General features: G+C 47.2%; 2 protein-coding genes across 2 annotated transcripts in view; both read right to left on the bottom strand.

The window, feature by feature from the left end:
* The window catches only part of MTMR11 (myotubularin related protein 11), a 27,604-nt gene extending 22,214 nt beyond the window's left edge, over positions 1 to 5,390 (bottom strand). The window contains exon 1 of the mRNA XM_019510626.1: positions 5,386 to 5,390. Coding sequence (XP_019366171.1) covers positions 5,386 to 5,390 — 5 coding nt within the window. The remainder of the gene's footprint in view (positions 1 to 5,385) is intronic.
* A 3,497-nt stretch (positions 5,391 to 8,887) lies between these two features.
* Positions 8,888 to 19,726, bottom strand: part of OTUD7B (OTU deubiquitinase 7B) — a 32,756-nt gene continuing 21,917 nt past the window's right edge. Inside the window, exons 6-11 of the mRNA XM_019516544.1 lie at positions 17,398 to 17,510; positions 16,075 to 16,202; positions 15,224 to 15,373; positions 14,797 to 14,911; positions 12,394 to 12,478; positions 8,888 to 10,682 (exon numbers count right to left, since the gene is read on the bottom strand). Coding sequence (XP_019372089.1) covers positions 9,363 to 10,682; positions 12,394 to 12,478; positions 14,797 to 14,911; positions 15,224 to 15,373; positions 16,075 to 16,202; positions 17,398 to 17,510 — 1,911 coding nt within the window. The 3' untranslated portion in view covers positions 8,888 to 9,362. The remainder of the gene's footprint in view (positions 10,683 to 12,393; positions 12,479 to 14,796; positions 14,912 to 15,223; positions 15,374 to 16,074; positions 16,203 to 17,397; positions 17,511 to 19,726) is intronic.

The raw sequence follows: 19,726 nt of genomic DNA, 5'->3' as shown, positions 1-19,726 counted from the left end.
GGGGGGGGGGCCTCCAGTCCCACATCTGCTACCACCAGCTCCTGGGGCCTTGAGCAACTCCCTTCATCTCTGCAGGCGTCAGGATTTCCAGAGGCTCCACTTGACCCACCCAAAGGACCCAAACTCCAAGCCAGGCCCCTCACAGCATGACACCAGCCTACATGTCATGTCTGTTCCCAGCCCTACCACAGTATTGGCCCCTGCACAAAGCCCTGAGGCCAGAGCCTCCGACGCCTTCCTCCGATCCGGGATGGAGCCAGGAGCAACTGCCCGTCCCATCCCAGTGCTGGGATTTGGGTCTGTGGATGGGGAACATGGGGGCTCTGGCTCCACACACGAGAGAAGGAATTTCTTCCTGGCCTCAAACAGCTGCATTCCTCCACACCACTGCAGCCTGGATCAGCCCTCTCTTGGCCCCAGGGAGCCCACAGCCATGTGCTTTTGGGTGGCCCGGAGCCCAGGGACAAGTGCAACCCCCAACTCAGGACCTGTTCCCAGCAGAGAACCACATTGCTTCAATTGGAGCATTGCACTGGCCCCGTGAAATCTGCTCATCTGCCTTGCCTCATGACTGTGCTGAACTAGGCGCTGCCCCAAACTGCTCACGTGTTCTGTAGCCCAGAGAGTAAGGCTGGGGAGGGGGAGAGGGGCAGGGAGAAGAGAAAGGGAGTGATGCTATTTCAGTAGCAGGACCCAGCCTATCCTAGGAGCTCAGTCAAGGGCCTTCTGCTCTTTAGCATAAAGGATTTCTACCTTCCCCTAGCATCCCTGATGGCAAACAGGGCAATACATTTCATGGCCAAGCTGGGCAGACTTATTCACCATCTTCAGTTAGTTAAGATCTGGACTTTGCCATCCCTGCAGCAAAGAAGTCCCTGATTTCATAGCAATAGGTGTAAAAAAAAATTCACTCTGCCCCAGCCCAAGCCGGGTTCCCACTTCCCCCTGGAACTTTACCATATGCCCTCTGAGGGGGACTGGGCACCCCGGATGGGACAATGATGGATGGGTTGAGCCGGGAGATCAAACCCCTCTGCGCACAGGCTGGAAAGTGAGCTGGGGAGATGTGCCTAAGGCCATGCAGTAGGTTGGTGGCGGAGCTGGGTGCTAAACTGGAGAACTCAGGTGTCCTAAGGCTCTGACCACTAGACTCTACTACCCGTCTTCCCTGCCTTTGGCTCTGTGCTTAGCACCTGCAATGCCGGATGCCCTGGAGATCTGGCTGTAGCATGGAGAGGTGAGGGGGACACTCCTGCTCTGCCCTGGGGATTTGACTATGGCCTAAATTCAGATGAGAAGGACTCAGCTGCTCTGGGGTTAGCAGTTCTGTGCAAAGTGGGGGCAGGGAGGGGAGAGCTGTAACGGAAAAAGCAATGACAGAGCAGGCATCCTTTTTAACCACAGCCAACAAGATGCTGCGGCTTCTACCCGAGCTGGATTTCTGCAGACTCTACAGCATTATTCTTATCCTGCAGGGGAGCGGGGCACGGTTCACGCTTATGCAGGCCACAGCAATGGAAAAAAGCTGCGCCGCTTGCTTTGCTGTCGCTACCAGCTGGCTCTCTGAGAAGAGGCGCTTGAGCTGGGTAGATTTCCTTCCCTGAAATCAAACCCTCAAAAAGATGCCTAAAAAAAGAAAAAAAGAGGGAAGTTTAGGGGGGGACCCATAATTAGCTTGTGAAAAAGGATGCAACTGGAGCTTTTTAATCTTCTTAGGCTCAAATAGCTGCACAGAGATATTAGCAGCTGGAAGTTGCTTATCACGTCAGAGGATTCCAGTTGCAGAACAGCCGCTCAGAGGTGGAAGGTAAATCTCTCTGGAATGCATGGCTGATGAGAAGCGATGCTAAAAATCGATCCCACCACTTGCTGGGAGGAATAGCCAGCATGCCTCGGCAGGGTGCGAACTGCATGGGATGCTTCCAGAAGAGTTGGCCAGCCAGAGAGCAGGTCCGCCCTTTGCTGGAGGACTCAGGCCCAGGGAATGCAATGATAGGAAGCCAACACGGCTCAATGAGCCGCCAGCTCCACTTGCAGTGGCATTTCCTCCTCTGCAGGATTGGCCTCTGGAGGTAGGGAAAACAAAAAGCAGAGGACAATTTGGGGTTGGGATTCAGTTATCTAGCTCAAATGTGTGCCCGCTGAGCTAGCAAGGTTCAGAGCACAGCCAGGATCTAAAAGGCAGCACAGAGGAGGGTGATAGGAGATGCACAACAGGGACTGGAAAGCACCTCGTAGTGTAACAGGAGCACTTTGCACTGCTCAAATGCAGCAAAAAGAGCCGACAATGAAAAGAAGCCTTTTCCCAAGCCACCAGGAAGGTGCCGTTGTCCATCACTTGAGGCTTTAGAGTGGTCTCAGGCTCCCTGGACCATCCTGGGCAGTCAACGGACGAAGGATGAATGCATGGGGTATGAACGCACAGGGGTCTCCAGAAGCTGATCTAGAATCAGGGCACAAGAGACTGAAAGGAAATAGTAGCTTGCTTGACACCGATCTAATCTAGTCATTAAAATAAGCAACATCGGAGCACTCATAGGTTGTGGCAGAGCAAGAGAGAAGGGGCTGACTGATAACCAGATGTGGGTGGTTTCTGCTCAGGGCCTGGAATAGCCATTGTGCTGGCTGCAGACATCCAAAAGGGAGAGGGAGGACTTTGTCAGGGAGTCTTGGCATGAGGATCCAGGCTCCGCGTTTCTAATTTACTGCAGTGGACAACAGCGGGGGTGAGTCCAAGTCGGGAGTCGGTTCAATTCCAGCGACAGCCAACCACTCTGCCCTGAATCACGCTGCTAAAATAGGAAGATACATGGATTTTCCAGCAAACCTTTGCAAGAGGGAACTCAGTCAACCTGAGAGGCCATTTGTTTTGGCCACTGACAATTGCAGGCCTGAGTTGATGACCACGGAAATCAATGGAAAAATAAGAGATCTCTGAAAGCCTGCTTGAAGTCAGCAATCACTGTGGCAGAGCAGAGCCAGCAGCACTCATTCCCGGTTCAGCTGTGCAAAGCCTTCAAGCAGCTGCTGAAACCCTCAGCTGAACTGGGACATGCATCTTTTATTTGATTATGGACACCATCAGATGGCTGCTCTGTCTTTCTGAGTTTACGTTGCCTGCTTCTGTACCAGACAAGAATCTGCTTTGCTTGCTTCCTGGACACGGTGGCAAAATGCTGCTGTGGGTGGTTTCCGATGCTTCGGGAGAAGAATATCTATGAATTCAAAGGGCGTCTTAACAAGCACATGAAGGGATCTGTGTAGCCAGCCTGAAAGCTTTCCTGCTAAACCTTGTAATAAGACTGAAGTTTGTTACCTAAATCCAAGGGACTGGGAAGTACAGCAGAGTCCAGTGGTACCAAGGGCCAACTAGGAGGAAATAGGAGATTAAAGCAGATGCTTAAGAAAAAAAGCCAATAGCTGGAGACCATGAGCTTAAGAAAAATCCGAGGGTAAGACTGGTTACTGCGGAAATCAAAGTCTCTCCCAGGAAGGGCAAGGATCTCACTATGGAGTTGAATTTTTCCTCTAGGTCACAAGAATTGATGGTGTCAAGGTTTATTCAGGAGGAAATTCCCATCCCCAAGATAGGCCTCCAAATCCCTTTGCCAGCCAATGGAGTTTGGGCACTGACCTCTCTCAAGCCCTGCAGAAATTCCCAGCTGGATAACCAAGCTGCAAACTGACTAAGTGACGGCTCTTTGCAGCTAATGTAGCTCTGGAAAGGAGAATTATACATGCACGCAATAGACTGGGCGACCCCTGGCTTCCAGATCAATGGAGAAACTCCCCTGAGACCAGCGCTTGGCTTTCTGCCCATCTTACCTTCGTGCCACACCACGCTGGCCTAAGGGGATGCGCTACAGCACCATACTAAAAACACTTGGCGGCTTGCAATGCCGGAGTGATGGATGGCTAAGACCGTCTTTATTAGACGTTTGTATCTGATACAGAATAACCTGAAGCCTTTAGAGGCTACTTGAATACAAAAATAAATCAAATCTCACACATGCTGTTGACACACACAGCCCCATTATGTGTTCAAGTTGAAGCTGGACAGAAACCAGCTGTAGAGTTGTTACAAATTTTCAAGCACTACATTTCTAGCGGGCTGGCTTTTTTTGTAGCTGGAGAGACATTTTTATGGGGTGACAGTTCCTTTGCAGGTACGGGACTGGTCTCAACCTATTGCGCGATTAACAAGTGCAGAGTAATTCTCATTTAAAAAAAATTAAAGATTTTTTTTTTTTTTGCAAAAGTCTAGTTGGTCTAATAAAAGATACCACCTCTACCACGAGTCTTGATTGCTTTCATCTCTATACCAGTAAGTCTACAACCTGGATACCAAGTAATTTTCATGCAATTCACTGGCTAATCACACAATAAAAGTGGAGACCGACCACACCTGCAGACTGGCCAAAAGCACAAAGTAATTCTCACACAATTCACTGGTGGCCAGTCTTCGCAGGTGTGGCCGGTCTCAATTTATGGCGCAATTAACCAGTGAATTGCATGGTGTGTGCGCCAGCACCATGCGCACACAAATCCCAGATCACTCATTTCAGTAGGAAGCGGAAGAAAAGTCACACCTGCTACTCCATGGTTATTAGTTGAACTTTTTTTCTTTTTTTTCTTTTTTTTATTGGTCAGTGAAATCTATGGTAGCATAACTGAAAATATACGGTGTAATACGACTGATCACGAAGCGCCACCTAGTGTTCATTACAGCAGTGCATTTAAACTATGAGTAAAAAAGTTGCCAACCCAATATTTAAATTAAAAAAAAAAAGGGCGGGGGGTTGTCAATAAACAATTGAAGAATTAATTCAGGTCACTTCTCATATCACTAGTGAAAAGCAGAGACGTGGTAAACCTTCCTATGGAGACTCGACAGGCCTGCTAAGATCATCCATGGCTTTAAAAGTCAGTCTTATAAAAAGCAAATACTACATCTGGGTTTTGGCAGAAATCAAGTCTGGTAAGTGAAATACAACAGCGAGCCTTCTAGCCTCAACCGCGCTTCCTCTGCCCCAAAGCCAGAGGGTCACCCAGGGGCAGAGGGCAGCATGATGACATGCTTGTTAATGGTTCATTAAAATATTTTAACTTCTAATATTTTTTAAAACCCTCTAACGTAGCTTTCCAGAGCCAGGATGGTGCAGAATTAAAGGAGGCTGCACAGGAAACCCCGGTCCTAATGACAAGCAACAGTTCTTGCAACTGCACCCCTAAGTGCACTTATATGAAGACAGCAGGATCCAGTGCCCTTTTTCTGTCTCTGAGGCTAGTCCTCGGGGAGTCTGCCGTGTGTCTTGGGCCTCGGCATCCTCTTCACTGGCTTCTGTGTGAGATATGCACTGACCTGGACACAGAAACTCGCCTTACCGCATGGTTTCCCCCCCACACGCATAAAAAAGCAGAGCATTTGGTGCTCACTTTAAATGAAAGGTGCGTCAGAGCAGAAATTGCATGATTTGTTTTGTCGTTTTCCCTCCCAACCCACTCCCCTGCGTTTCCCCTCTCCCACCCGCCCCCCACTTTTAAAAAAATAGGTACCGTAAAATATTTAACCTCACAACAGCCATCTTCACGCTGCATGGGCAATGGATTTAAGGATGTGTACAAAAGAAGGGAAGCGGATGGTTAATATTCTTTCAATAAATAGAATTTGCATTTCATAGTCCCCCCTTTTTTTCCCCCCTAAAAAGTTTCACCATAAAGGAAACAAAAATGACCTGAAAAAATCCTTAGCAGTTCTACAGAAAAATTCAATCAATTTTCTTGCTAGTCAATACATTATGACGTAGTTAAGGCGGGCAGGCTTTGGAAACGGGTGTGCTCAGGGTAATAGCTGGAATTCTGTCCTTTATAGAAAAAATACTCTTCAAATATCTTTTTTCTTTTAGTGGAAACTTAATTTTGTCTGAGGTTCAATTTTTTTTCTTTTCGATTAAAAAAGCTATGAACTAGACGTAACCGCAATAGTAATAATAATAAAAAATGGGCCAGACAAGCCAATGCCGGAAGCCAACTGCAAGGTTAAGACCCTAAAAAAAAAAATCCTTGTCTGGGTCGAACCAGAAAACAATGCGTCTTTCACCTCCTCAAATGTCCATTGCCCTCTTCACCCAACTTTAAAAGCAAGTGGGTCCTGGCATGTGGCAGTCTGACCGTACGTGTTTCTCTCTCACTCGTTCAGACTCCTATCAACTATGTACAGGTTTTACATTCACACCACAGTATAGCAATCTGGGTTCAAACAGGCCCGGGAAGGGTTGACAATACAGTCAAACGTCGTTAATAAGATCATCATCAGTGGAGAGCGTGAAGCACCCAAGGAAGCTCCCTTTAAAAGAGAAAATAGAATAAAAAAATAACAGAGCAGTGACAATTTTGCTGGCACACAAGAGAGAAATGGATTTCGTTTGGAAGAGTTGACCTATTTAGTATCTGTAGCTAGCATCCTCCCAGCTATGGTCAGGGTGCCTCTGAACAAGTGTTGTGTGTACCGCTTGCTGCCAGTCTCCCAGATGAATGAAGTTGCTTTAAAAATTCATTGCTTGGTCTAGATTCACGTTTTACCATCGAGATTGTCAGCAGTGGGCTGTGAATATGGGTCTCACCTTCTGGGGGTCCTTTTAAGACACCTTAAAAAGGGGCCCGACATGTAGAAAGTGCTTCTGATGTTTCAGCTCCGTGGTCAAAAAAATCACTGCGCTCTAGTGAAAGCCCAAGCTGATGCCATCAGGACAGGAGCATGCTACTACCTTGCTTGTGGGGGCTAAAAGTAGGAGCATGGGCTTTCACTTCTTATCGGTTTGGTCCAAATGGAACAAATGGTGATGGCGGGTTGGAGCATGCCAGAAATGGAGGTAAATCCCCTTCAGAAATACATCAATCTCGCCTTTCTCCTACTCATGACCAGGTGAAGACAGGCCCTGCCAAATACAGAGTCCCTTCGCTCCCATCACTTAAGCAGGAGCTTAAAAGATGTCTTCCCCTGCAATGCACAGCTGCTGTTTTGGATCTGGGGAAGGAAAAAAAGGCAGCTGATACTCAGGTGAAACATTCTCCAACTGCACTGAGGTTGCAAGACAGTGCTTTGGCTGCGGAAAGGGCCCATGATATGGGGCTGAGCGATGGTTATCACACTTCCAGGCAGCCATGGATGCGCAAAGGGGCTGCAGGGTTTATCTGCATGGAAAACAGCACTGGTTCAATGAAAGGCGCAGCTTAAATCAATGCAGTTAAATGAGGCAGGCTGACAGAACACCCCTGAACCCAACAGGCAGCTGGCCTGCATCTGTGCAGCCAAAGCTGAGGAGGAAAGAGGTGAAAACTCAACTGAAACGTGGCCTTCAAACCCAAATCAGGATGTCTAGAAGGGGTTTAGCACCATGTGAGCTAAGGCCTTTTCAATGCAAGGAAGATGCACACCTGCTTAACACCTCAATTTAGCCAAGCCATGACAAACCCAGGGTTGGCGTTTGTTCCGGCTGAGCTTAGTCTAAGAAGAGCGCTTCGCGGTTCAAACCCACCTTTAGAAAAACCCATGCCGCTTTCTCTTGTGGACAAGACCATGTTTTAAAAACACCCTTACGTTAAACTGGTAAAATGTGGGTGTTCAGATAAAGATTTAGCATTTTAGTGAAAAAAAGGCTCTAGGAGATGTTCCAGTGTAAGTACACTTTCACCTGCTCAGTGAAAAGCAGGCAGGCTTCAAATGGCATCTCCTTGCATAGTCACTTCTCTGAAGAGCAACAAAGGGAATGGTGCATTATGCATTGTCCAGGACCATTTCCATATTTAACTTCCACATGGAGAATGGTTTTGCAGTGCTCTGTAAAAGCCTGGAAGGATGGAGCATTCAAGCCTGGGACAGATGGTTAAAACAAATAAAAGAAAAAACCTGTGCAAAGTTAGGTCCACCCCAAACACTTCCTTTGAGTATGATTCTTGTTCGTCCAGGCTCTTGCTGCAGAGATTGGGAGGGCGAGGAAGGAAGGAAAAATTGCTGACCACAAAGTGCGTTTAACTTAAGCAACAATTAGGGGGTTTGTTTTGGGGTGGTTTGGTTTCGTTTTTCGATAGCGTGGCCTTCAGACCCGTGATCAAAAATGTCTTTGTTACTCATCGTTTCAAAGTCAGAGCTCGGTTCAGAGTACTGGAGCCAAGTTCATCATATTCGGCAAAACAGAGGTAGTCTGGAAGTAACTTGATCAAGTACAAAACTGCGCGTGCACATCTGCGTGCGTGTGTTTGTATGCATATCTGTGTACCTGGTTGTCTGTCTGCATCTGTCTATCTACATATACACACACACACACACACACACACACTTCTGAAGCTAGCAGCAAATCAGGAGAGGGCTGGCATTTCCAATGCTGCAGGGCGCTTGGCCGGTCTCTTCTGCTTCTCCACACCAATGGTTATTGCTGATGGAGGCACTGACCCAATTTCTGGGCTGATTCTTAGTAAGTCGGTTTGACTGTATCACTGACAGAATGGCTATGCACAGTACTTCTGTAAGAAAAACTCACACACCCAAGATTGCTTCTCCTGCCCCTCCCCTGACACCCTCCCCTCCAAAACCCCTCCCCACAAAAAAGGTTTAAAAATAAAATCTTAAAAATATAGTCAAGCTCATCTGAAGATACAGCCCTGACCCTGCTGCTAGGAGGTGTGCTCAGAAGACATCCAGTGAGGGTGAGCTAAAAGACTGGGGCTTGGCAGGACCCCAGGAAGTTAAAGGGAGCAGGAAAACTAGTCCATTTCCAACTTGAAATTCATCTTAGTACCAGCAAAGACTAAAAATAAAACCAGTGTTAAAATCTCTTAATAAAAAGGTCCATGATTTAAACTAAAATTGCTGGGCTGTTTTTTGGGGGTTTTTTTTGCTAACTCTGCTGGAGAAGAAAGAAAAAGGAAAAAAAAACAAAGCTGTTTTAAATTAGGTTAAGTTGGAATCCAGCAGAATAGGACCCCAGGCAGGATCACTCTCCACGTGCCTTAACTCGAAAGCTTTGGTCTGGTTTATTTGATCAGGTGAACCTGGCGTCTCTCCCCACAGGGGGAGCCCTACAGGGGCTGGCTATCTTAGCTCCCCATCACCAGAAGCAGCCTGTTTGATAGCATCTCTCTTGCTCTTTCAGTCTCCTGGGAAGGAAGGGTTGTCTTTTTTTTTTCACCCCACCTCCTTTTCAAATGGACTGCCACTATACACACAATAGCACAATCACATTTGCCGCTCCCCTCCCACCCCCCGTCCAGTCAAGAGGGAGGAAGAAAGAGGAGCATGGAAAGAATTATTATTGCATTCCCCATACTTCATGGGTCCAAGACGTGAACGTGAGGCCAACCCCTCAGAACCGGTGTATTAGTGCTTCTCGTTCCCTTTCTTTGCGTTTCAGCTCCTCTCGGTAACAGCAGGAGCAGAAATTCCCGGTTTCCGGATGCCCATAAAAACTGCAGTTTGGTTGCTTGCATTTGGTCTGTTGAACACCATAAAGCCCGCGGCCTCTGCTTCTGTCCGTAGCTGCTCCCTTCTGCAAGCTATCCTGCTCTACGTATTCCCTGTAGCCATTGCTGTGGGGGGCACCGGAGGGAGGGCTGTCGCACTCGACGGGGTAATTGAGGGGTATGTCCATCTCGGTAGGGGAGACCCTCCCCAGGTGGGAAGGGCTGGTTTGGTATGGGTGAGGCCGCCCCTGAGTGCAATGTCTGGGTAAGGTCGCATACGCAGGGAGGCTGCTGCAGGACCCCCCTGCTACCTGCCTTCTGGCGTCTTGATAGCTGGGTGGGTGGGAGCTGTCTGCACTGCTCACCACAGAGGGCCTGGGAATGGTGAAGACCCCAGAGTAGCTGGAAGGAAACACTGTCATTCTGGTTCCCCCCATGGCCAGCTCCGGGGCCTGGAGGCTGTATGTAGGGGGCAGCTGGGAGTAGGCTGGGTTCAGTATCACGTCCTCCCCCTTGTGAGGATTTGCCCCTTCAGGCTCCATCTTTTTGGAGGCCCCGTTGCTGCAGAGTGCCTTCTTCTCTGCCTCCTTTTGCTTTTGCTCTGCCGTGAACCGTTCCTCAGCATCCAGAAGGTACCTCTGGATCATCTCCTCCTGGTATTGGTGCCGGTGGCTGGTCTTGAGGTGGCCGGCAAAGATGAACTTGCGCTCACCTTGCATGGCAGCCCGCAGGATGTTCAGGCTCAGCTTGACCTCCTGACTGTATTTGTAGGCATCTGTCTGTTTCTCACTGGCTGCTTTCCCCGGACAGGTCTTCTCGACAGGTGCTGACAAGTCCCCTTGGGAGGACTCCTCCTTGCTGCCCTTCCGCGACTTCAAAGAGCCTTTCTTCTTCTTCTCCAAGGTATCGCCCTGCCCGTTGCTCACTCCACCTTTGATGGCTTTGCCATGCATCAGGCCGCCCATGTTCTTCTTGAGCTTGCTGCCCAAGGTCTTGCCGAAGCTGCCGAGTTTATTGGCCACTGAGTCCGCCCGCTTCTTGTCCTTCTCCTTGTCCCGCTCTTTCTTAGGCTTCTCTTTCTCCTTGTCCTTGCTGCCCTTGCTGCCCCCATTGCTCGTGGAGCTGCTGCACACCGACTCTTTGTCTGACTCGCCTGACTCTGGGGCAGAGCGGGCATCGTCGCCGGCAGAGGCTGTGGGGGATTCGGGCTGGGCAAGGGGTGCCTGCAAAGAAGAGAGACAATGCATGAGAAGGCCGCTGGCTCAGCTGTGCGTAGGCAAAGATCTAGCAAGCTTATTGAGCACCCAGGGTGATAGTGGGTGGTGGGGTGGGAAGTTTTACCTACCCAGGTTCTCTGCCAAGTGGAGGCAGCTGATACTGCTGCCGCTGCAGTAGCAGCAGCCCCATGGCATGGGCTCCCCTCCCCACCATATGCTACTGGATGCAGGGGCCATGCCTCCTCTGGCAAAGCCTCTGGGTTGTGGGGGATTGTGGGGGGAAGCACCATTCATTCTACTTATCCCACTTGCCCCCCAACCCCAGGGCACGGCTGCCTCTGCCATAGCAAAAACTCCCAGGGTGGTGGCGGGGGGGATTCTGACACCCTCCCCCCATCGCTGATGCCCCGCTCACCCTTCCTACTATATGCAGGTGCTAAACCAGAGGTGACAGGCACACAACTAACTCCCTGTCAGGAGATGAAGAGGAGCGTGCTGCTTTGCAAGGTTGCACAGCCTTCCTCCATAACCCCACCCAGTCAGTTAAATCTGGGCCACTGGACAGGAGGGCTGTGATGTTCCTTGTTTGGAGGGTACCTGCACATTTGCCCCCAGAGGTACATTCACGTTGTAAGTGTGTCTACTGGGCTGTTCTACTGGAGAGGGAGGGAATTAATGGTTTTTCAAGGATTTCCACTCCCAGACAACTCCAAAGCCAGCTCCAGATGCCTCCTGGAAATAGCCACAACTAACAGCCTGCCTAGGAAAGGTCACCCTGGATGCAAAGGGGGGATGAACAACAGCCGGGTGAATACTGAGGCTCTGTTGTCAAGACTATAATTGAGAAGCCACTAGAAAGTTACTGGAACTGAGGGCTGCAGCCCATTTCACTAGGGGTCACTGTACCACAATGATTCATGAGCGACGTTTGCTTGTACTGGGGCAGGGTGTTTCACAACAGGCTGAAATTCAGGCAGACCAAGCAGTGTAAACAACCCATGAAAGCCAGGAGGGATATTTAAAGGAGAGGACTCTGAGTCGGGGTCACTCACGCCCGTCTGCACAGAGCATACATTGGCGGCATCTACTTGAGTTCTTGGAAGGGATCCAAACAGAAGCTTGGCAGTTTGCACAGGCATTTGGAAGCACGACTAGGTCCTAAATTACCAGAGCTACAACTTCCTTTAAATAATAATAATAATAAAAAAAAAAAAGAGAGAGAGATATAGTTTCTATGAGCCTGGCAGAATTAAAACCATATTTAAACTGTTAAGACAGCTACCATGATTTGGCAGGGGGACAGCAGGAAGCTTTCTGAAATATTCAGAAGGCTACAAATAAACCCTTAAAATAACAGGCCCTGGGGGGTGGGGGGCGGGGGGGAGTTTAGCTGACTCATCTTCTCTGCTATCCTGAGTCAGTCTCGGTGACTATAAACCAAGAGTCCAGTGAAGTATGGGTTAGACTGAGATTTGTCAGGTCCAGAAGGCACTGTGTAGCAGGCTGCATTAATGGTCCTTTGTGTTTACATGGAGGGCTTGAGCAGCAGAAAAAAGTCTGCCCTGCTACCCCGCTGTCCAGATGCATGCCATTTCCCTCATCTTGCTGATGAAAGCCGTGCCTTCTAATAGGAGCCTACAGAAACCAACACAAAAGGAAGCGACACAGGTCGTCCCCTCCCCCAGCTCTCCAAGGATAGAGGATTTTGTTTCTTTACCTGCATTTCGCAGGACAGGGTGATCCACTTCACATTCATGTAGCTGTGCAGCAGGTGGAGCTTAGCTTCCAATGACAACGCCACACTAGAGAAAGGCAGGAAAGAAACCACACAAGAGCGTTTCAGTGATGGCAGTACTCTGCATCCAGCAACAACATTGCCTTTTCTCTTCTACTAACACAGGCTTGCTTCTGTCTAACCTAATTACTGACTCAAAACCCTATTTTTAGGTGCAATTGAACTTGTAGGTCAACAGTAAAAGGGACAGTTGGGTTAATTTTAGCACCTCAAATATCTTGCGTGAAGGCAATTTCTCAAGATGGTTTTATTCAGTTTTTGTTTTGTAAAAATTATTTCCGTTCAAATTAGAATTCTTCTGGCAGATGACCGAACAAGGAGCAATGGTCACAAGTTGCAGTAAGGGAAGCTCAGGTTGGATATTAGGAAAAACTCTCACAAGGAGGGTAGTAAAGCACTGGAACAGGCAAACCAGAGAGGTGATGGAGTCTCCATCCTTGCAGATTTTTAAGACCAGGCTTGACAAAGCCTTGGCTGGGATAATGCAATTGGAGCCGGTCCTGCTTTGAGCAGGGGGTCAGGCTAGATGTGACCACCTGAGGTCCCTTCCCACCCTCATTTTCTATTATTCTGATGTGCCAAACACATCAGCAGCATTGCTGCAACTAGGAAAGAACCAGGGGAGGGGAAACCAGCTAAACATTAACAAAACCTTTTTATTTTTAATAATATAAAGGTCCATTATTTCCCAAGCCAGGCAGCAGTTTTGCATCCTTCAAAAAAGAGTTTGTTTTAAAAACATCTGGAGATTTAGGATGTAGAAATTCTACATCACACAAAGTGAACATAGAAAGAGAATGTGCCAGAAGACAAAAAGAAGTGCTAAAAACAAGCCACAACCACATGGAGTAATTTAAAGCTGGAAAAGTGAAACTGTTGCATGCACCTATTTGTACTGATTTTTTTTGTTTGGTCAGTGTCCCTTTAAAAGCAGTGGCACCAAGATCAATCTACTCATCTGTAATGCAACAGTCTGACAACATTCATATATGGTAATGGTCCAGCCCAGACAGGAGGGGGAGTTGCTTTCTTTTTTGGCAGGGTATAAATCCCTATGAAAATAACAAGTCACCTGTGAAATCCTGAACCATCAGGCACTAGATGACATCAAGCATAAAAACACAGAGTTAATGAACAGGTATACCAGGCCATCAGTTATTCAAGGAGATCCCATTTTTTAAACTGGCTGAAGATGTTAAGAACACCTGACTGGGCTAATTTACCGGGTATTAAAAGTGTGGAAGATTAAAATTTATCCTAGAGAAGCGTCTTTAAAAATAAATCTGTTTGAAGTTCTGGAACTGCATAAAAACATATCAAGGCAAGTTAATCTTCTGGCAGTACGGACACAAAGACTGCACTGTAGAAGGTCACCAAGGCCCTCCATGAGATCCTTTTAATCACAGAAAATTTAAGATACGATGTTACCACGTGAGCACAGTGGCCAAATTCCAAAGATATTTTTCTGCATTAGTTTGGAGTTACAAGATTACTGGAGGAATTAAAGATTTGAGGCTGTTTGTACATGTGATCCCTAAAGAATGAAGACCCAGATGTCATAGAAGAATCTAAATGCAGCTTGTCTGCAAATGGTGTTCTCTTTTCCAAGAAAAATGATTTTCATCAAAAAAAGCCTCAAAGATGTTTATAACAAAAGCCGTCTTCACAACATTTTCCATTAGGTCAAAAACGCTGTTTTCAACTGAACCCACAATGAGGTTGTAGATCAAGAGGTGACAGGAAAGAGAAAAATGTGTACCACTCACTGTAATACCTCTGTAGCTGTATCTACATAAAATACTTTAAATCTTAGTTCCCCCTACATCTTGTACCCCTACAGGCTTACAAACAAAGGGATAAGAACATCCAACCTTCAGTTGCTACCATCGAGGAAGTATTTTTTTTATTTTTATTTTTTTAACTCCCAGGGCAATAACATGAAGCTGGATCTAGGAATGGAAAACATTACGTCTTTCCCCAAATCAGCATTGAAGCTAGGGAGAAAGCTTGGGGACCACATCCCCAGCCCTGTTATCTCACAGATGCCCCATCCCCTCTTAGCACAGTGTGACCCCTTACCATTTATTCAGTGGGTGAATCTGTACCAAAGCTGCTTCTACATAAGCTGCTGCAATCCACCAATACGACACACACAGTAGGTTTGAATAAGCTAATAAAGGAAAAAACCTGCTTCATCTCTATTGACCTTCACACCAAACATAAACGAGTCACGATGCTAAAAATTAGCAGTCCTAGTTATTAGGTGAAGATAAACTGATCAGCTGCCCAACTGTGGCTGCTCTTGCTACCCAGCTGAGACCTCACCTTGCCAGTTTGACGTTGTCGTTGTCATCTTTGCCCCATTCCCAGTCCTTCCCTGGATCTACAGCAAAGTGCACGGGCAGCAGCTTGTGTTCAGAGTCTGTCAGTGGGATCACAGCTGGGATGGAATGACACAGTTTGGTCAGAGCATGGAAGAACAGATGTCTGAGCAAGATGTGTGCGTGTGCATAAAGGTGGGGTGGAACAAAAGGAGCCAGCCACAGTCTAGGACTCCTATGCTGATGGATCACCATCAGCAGAGAATGGGGCTCAGGCTCCATCTCAGCCCTTGGCTGACACTACGACAAAGGGTGTCTGTTTTGATGGCACCTCGTGGGGCGCCAAGTTATATGCAATCACTGGCACTTCCCATGCATCTCATACCAGTTGCCTTGTGACTTAAATTTACCAGCTGGATTCTAACATGTACCTTGGTCTTTTGAGGGTTCCTTCTGCTCCATGGACACCAGTGCAGAAAAATGGGCCTGATCATAAGCCAGTACCAGTGGTGATCGATGACATCTGTTGGCAGGAACTTCTAGGGGCAGGTAGATGCCACCGAAAGGGATTGGAGCAAATGCTGAGGAAAAAGGATTTGTGAAGCATTATTTTTTCATATAAGGCTATAAAAGAACTGTCTTTACTGAAAACTCAGCCAGGAAACAAGCTTGTTTGACCCTTTACATTTGAGAGCAGGGGGACTAGACCCAATGATCTCACAAGGTCCCTTCCAGCCCTAAACTTCTGTAAATCAGTGATGAGCCTAAACTCATTTGTAGGAGACATGGACACAACCTTTTATTTTTAATCAGAGGCCCACAGCTGCAGAATTAAACCTTATTATCTATACACACCTCCTTTCCTTCTGCACTGTTTGCAATGCGTGCAGCTGGTAATTGATTCATCTCTTCTGACAGGAAATCAGAAGTCTGCTAGTGGAAAATGATGTTCAGAGGCAGTGGAATTTCCCCCGTCTGCATACGAGAGCGTGGGGGCAAGGGATTTGGGAAACGGAACATCAAGTCTAGTCTGCCCAAGTACCTTCTTTGAAGCTTGGTATTATGAAGGGGTCTAGTGGCACGAAACCTCACAGCTTCCATGCAAACCAAAACCGGATTGGGTTTGAAGACCTGAGCCAGAGTGCTACAACCCAGAGGAAGTGCGATGTGTCTGCTCCTGAACAATACTAAGGCTCAAAGAGCCGCTGGGAAATTCCACTGTACTCAAAGCAAAGCCCCTCTGCAGTGGAGCGAAGGGGGCTGCGGGACAGTCAGGACCTACCTTCTCCCCCTGAGTCTCGCAGCATCGTGTCTGCCACTACTACAATGGGCCTCTTCAGCACGTGAGCAAGGACAAAGACGTGAAACTCCTCCAGGCTCTCATACACCGGCTCCTCAGAGCTTTCAACACTTGGGAATGAGCAACGAGAAATGTGATCAGCCCTTGGCTTCTTGCATATTTAATCATCGGCTTTAAAACGGACTAGGAACAAAGTCTATATATGGGCCCAAGTAGAAATAGCTCATGTGAAGAGTGGAATCAGAGAGGGGGCAAAAGCTGTTACTTGATCTCCGAGATGGTCTGGATCCTGACTACATCTATACAAAAATGACCCACTGTCCAATAGCTGGCATTTCTATAGAGTGTTTCCTCCTAAAGCTCTCAGAGTGGTGCATACTGGTGAATGCCAACCCATTTCACAGAGAGCAAAACAGAGGCAGAAAGCCATTCCCTTAAATTAACTGTGTTACAATGTCGAATGGGTTGCATTGCTGATCCGTGCCCTTGATACAGATAGCAAGAACATGGAACATGAAAGCCTGGGGGTGCTATAATGCTTAGCTGAAGTCCAACTGAGGATGAAAGCAGAGAAGGTTAAATTCAAGCCCCAAAACTGAGGCCAATGGATGTTCCCTTTAAACCAGAGATAACATCTTAGCCGTGTTCTCTAATGCCCCATGCTTACTGCAAACACACAGCCAACCAGGATTTCACAGGAGTCTCTGCAGGGACATATTAATCCCTCAGGAACACAAATACAGAGGAGATTAAATTTCTTTCATCTTTATTGTTAACTTGGCATTTGGCTATTTTTACTTCTGTTTCTGCCATCTGGCTGACAGTCAGATGAGGAGTGGTCCAAACATCAGAAGGCACTGAGTAGTTAATTTGGGTCTGGGTTCATGAGGAAGAAAGAATATGTAACACTGAGCTCAGACTCTTCCATGATAGGAGTACGTTGGAGAGAGACAAACCAGCAGCTGGATCCAGACTGCAGACAGAGATTTGGCTGCCGCGGCACTAAAGTCCAAGATCAGGTGTTAGGCAACTTACAAAAGGAAAAGATGACCCATTGCCCCAGATAATTTACAGGGTGTGTCGTGTATACTCTCTGACTATCTTGGACCTTGAGTACAGCCCCACTCCTCAGCAGTTACCCACAAACTGTGTATAGATTAGTGAGATAACCAAAATTATGTTGTTCTTGACCTGGGAGACCTTGGACACAAAGGCACCTCAGATGAAAGGCTACTGAGTTATGCCTGTGGGCCACCTAACCTGTCAGGGGCACCTGCTGGCTTTTCACAGCTGTCTTCCACTTACCCGCCACAGTTGCTTCCGTTTGTACCATAGTGCATACGGGGCTCGCTTGATGCAAGCTTGATTAGCTCATTCCATTCCTTCTGCCACTCCTCTTCTGTGTAAACAAGACCAGACTGAAAAAACAGAAGCACAAAATACGGGTTTACCACGAGCCGACTGGTTCCATTCATCCTGGCATCAATTTCTCTACAGAACAGAGCTAAGACTGCCAATACCTTCCATGTAAACAAGTCTGCAGTGATATGATCTGGAAACAGTGACCAAGACAGAATCTAGGCTTGGAAACAGATTCCATCGATAAGAAAAAACCCACATTTCTACCTGCGGGAGGCAAACGTTTAAAGCCGGAGTGTTTGAATACCTGAAATTACATCAAAGGCATCTTGATCCCAAGCACTGCCTAATGTACTGAGAAAGTAGCAGGAAATTATAACTGGATTGGCAGAGTTAGGTTTCGTTTTAGAAAGCAATTTATTTTCCCTCCTGACTGAACAGCAAGAAAACTGTCTAAAACTGCCTCTATGAGGTCTGCATCCTTCATGGCTTTTAAGCCTTCCAAAAAAATTAAAAGATTCACAATACAGAAAAGACAGATTTTTTTTAAGTGTAAAAGGGGAAGATGTTCAGCTGTTACTGAGTCTTCTATATGTTACACATTAATTAACAGACAAGTTCCTTTGCCCGATAGCTTGCAAAGAACAATTTTTCCAACTATCTGAGTTGGTCTAATAAAAGATATCAGATTTACCCAAAGAACCTTGTCTGCCTATGTCCTTAGACCAACATGGCTACAACCTACACCCCTGACACCTTAATTAAACTACCTATACTCTCAGATATGCTCTTGCTTCAGTCTACACATCATGCATACATTTCATTCACATTTCAGACATACTGATGTAGACAGATGGTTGTGATCACTTATTGGCACCTCGTATTACACCATGCATCTCCATTCCCATTGGGATGATCCTGCTGTATCTCGGCTAAGCATAAAATAGTAGAAAGGTTCAATCTCTGCCTTGAGAAGCTGATGAGGCGAGTCAAGAACTGGCCAAAAGCATGCCACCTCTGGTAGACTAAAACTAGCCTTACAAAAGTATTTGCTTCAGTAACTCACAGTTGGATGATAAGAAATGATGCCCCATCCTCTTCCCATAAGATAAGATCCTCAGTGAACAACTAACATGCCCATGAAGAAGGGCAACAAAAGGTAGTGTCAGAAACTCTCACTCCCAACCAGAAAGATCACAAAAGATGTTATTAAACCTGAGTCTGAACTCCAACATACCAGGCCTGGCTTGGTGGGCGTGTGGAAGGATGCTGTGCCCTGAACTTCCCATGATGCTACCCTGCGATTCTAATGAATCTGCAAATTCAGCTAAATACCTGTCATCAATAATCTCAGACAGGACATGAGAAGTAGCAGGGAGGTGGTAACCTAGAAGAATAGGGCTATTTCCAACATGGACTATGTCACCCCTGATATAAGTGGGTACAGAAAGGGGAGTATTATGTTGCATAGCCCTGCAAAACCCATGGACCGTAAAATGCACATCTCCCCAGGAGTCTCTGCCAGGGAAGAGAACTTGGAAGTACAGTAACTTGGACAGCCTGACTCCCAATTCACAAGCTGCCAATTCATCAGCATCATCTAATATTTATTAATTCATAGATGTTTGGGTCGGAAAGGATCCAAGTAGATCAAGTCTGACCCCCTGGACAGGATAGAGCACTGGGGTTCGAGGACCCCAGCCAAGTGCATGTCTAGTCCCCTTTCAGAGACCCCCAGGGTAAGGGAGAGCACCACCTCCCTTGGAAGCTCATTCCAGATTCTGGCAACCCTCACCATAAAGAAGTTCTTCCTGATGCCCAACCTAAATCTGCTCTCCGTCAGTTTGTGGCCATTGTTCCTAATTACTCCAAGGGGTGCTCTGGTAAACAGAGCATGTCCTATCCTATGCTGCTCCCCCCAATGAATTTGTAGGCAGCCACAAGGTCACCTCTCAGCCTTCTCTTGTGGAGGCTGAAGAGATCCAGGTCCCTCAACATTTCCTTGTAAGACTTTGCCTGCAAGCCCCTAATCATATGAGTGGCCTTCCTCTGAACCCTCTCAAGGTTGTCCACATCCCTCTTGAAGTGTAGCGCCCAAAACTGGACACAGTACTCCAACTGCAGCCTAACCAATGCCACATAGGGGGCAAGTTTCATCTCCCTGGATCTGTTTATCATGCACTTGCTAATGCATGATAAAGTGAAGTTAGCTTTACTGATTGCTTTGTCACATTGATGCCTCATGTTCATCTTGGTGTCAACAATGATTCCAAGA

Source organism: Gavialis gangeticus, unplaced genomic scaffold, assembly GCF_001723915.1.
Source record: "Gavialis gangeticus isolate Ggan-Ray unplaced genomic scaffold, GavGan_comp1, whole genome shotgun sequence".
Classification (NCBI taxonomy): Eukaryota; Metazoa; Chordata; order Crocodylia; family Gavialidae; genus Gavialis; species Gavialis gangeticus.
The sequence above is the reverse complement of the archived record's forward strand: the minus strand, read 5'-3'. Positions and strand labels throughout refer to the sequence as shown.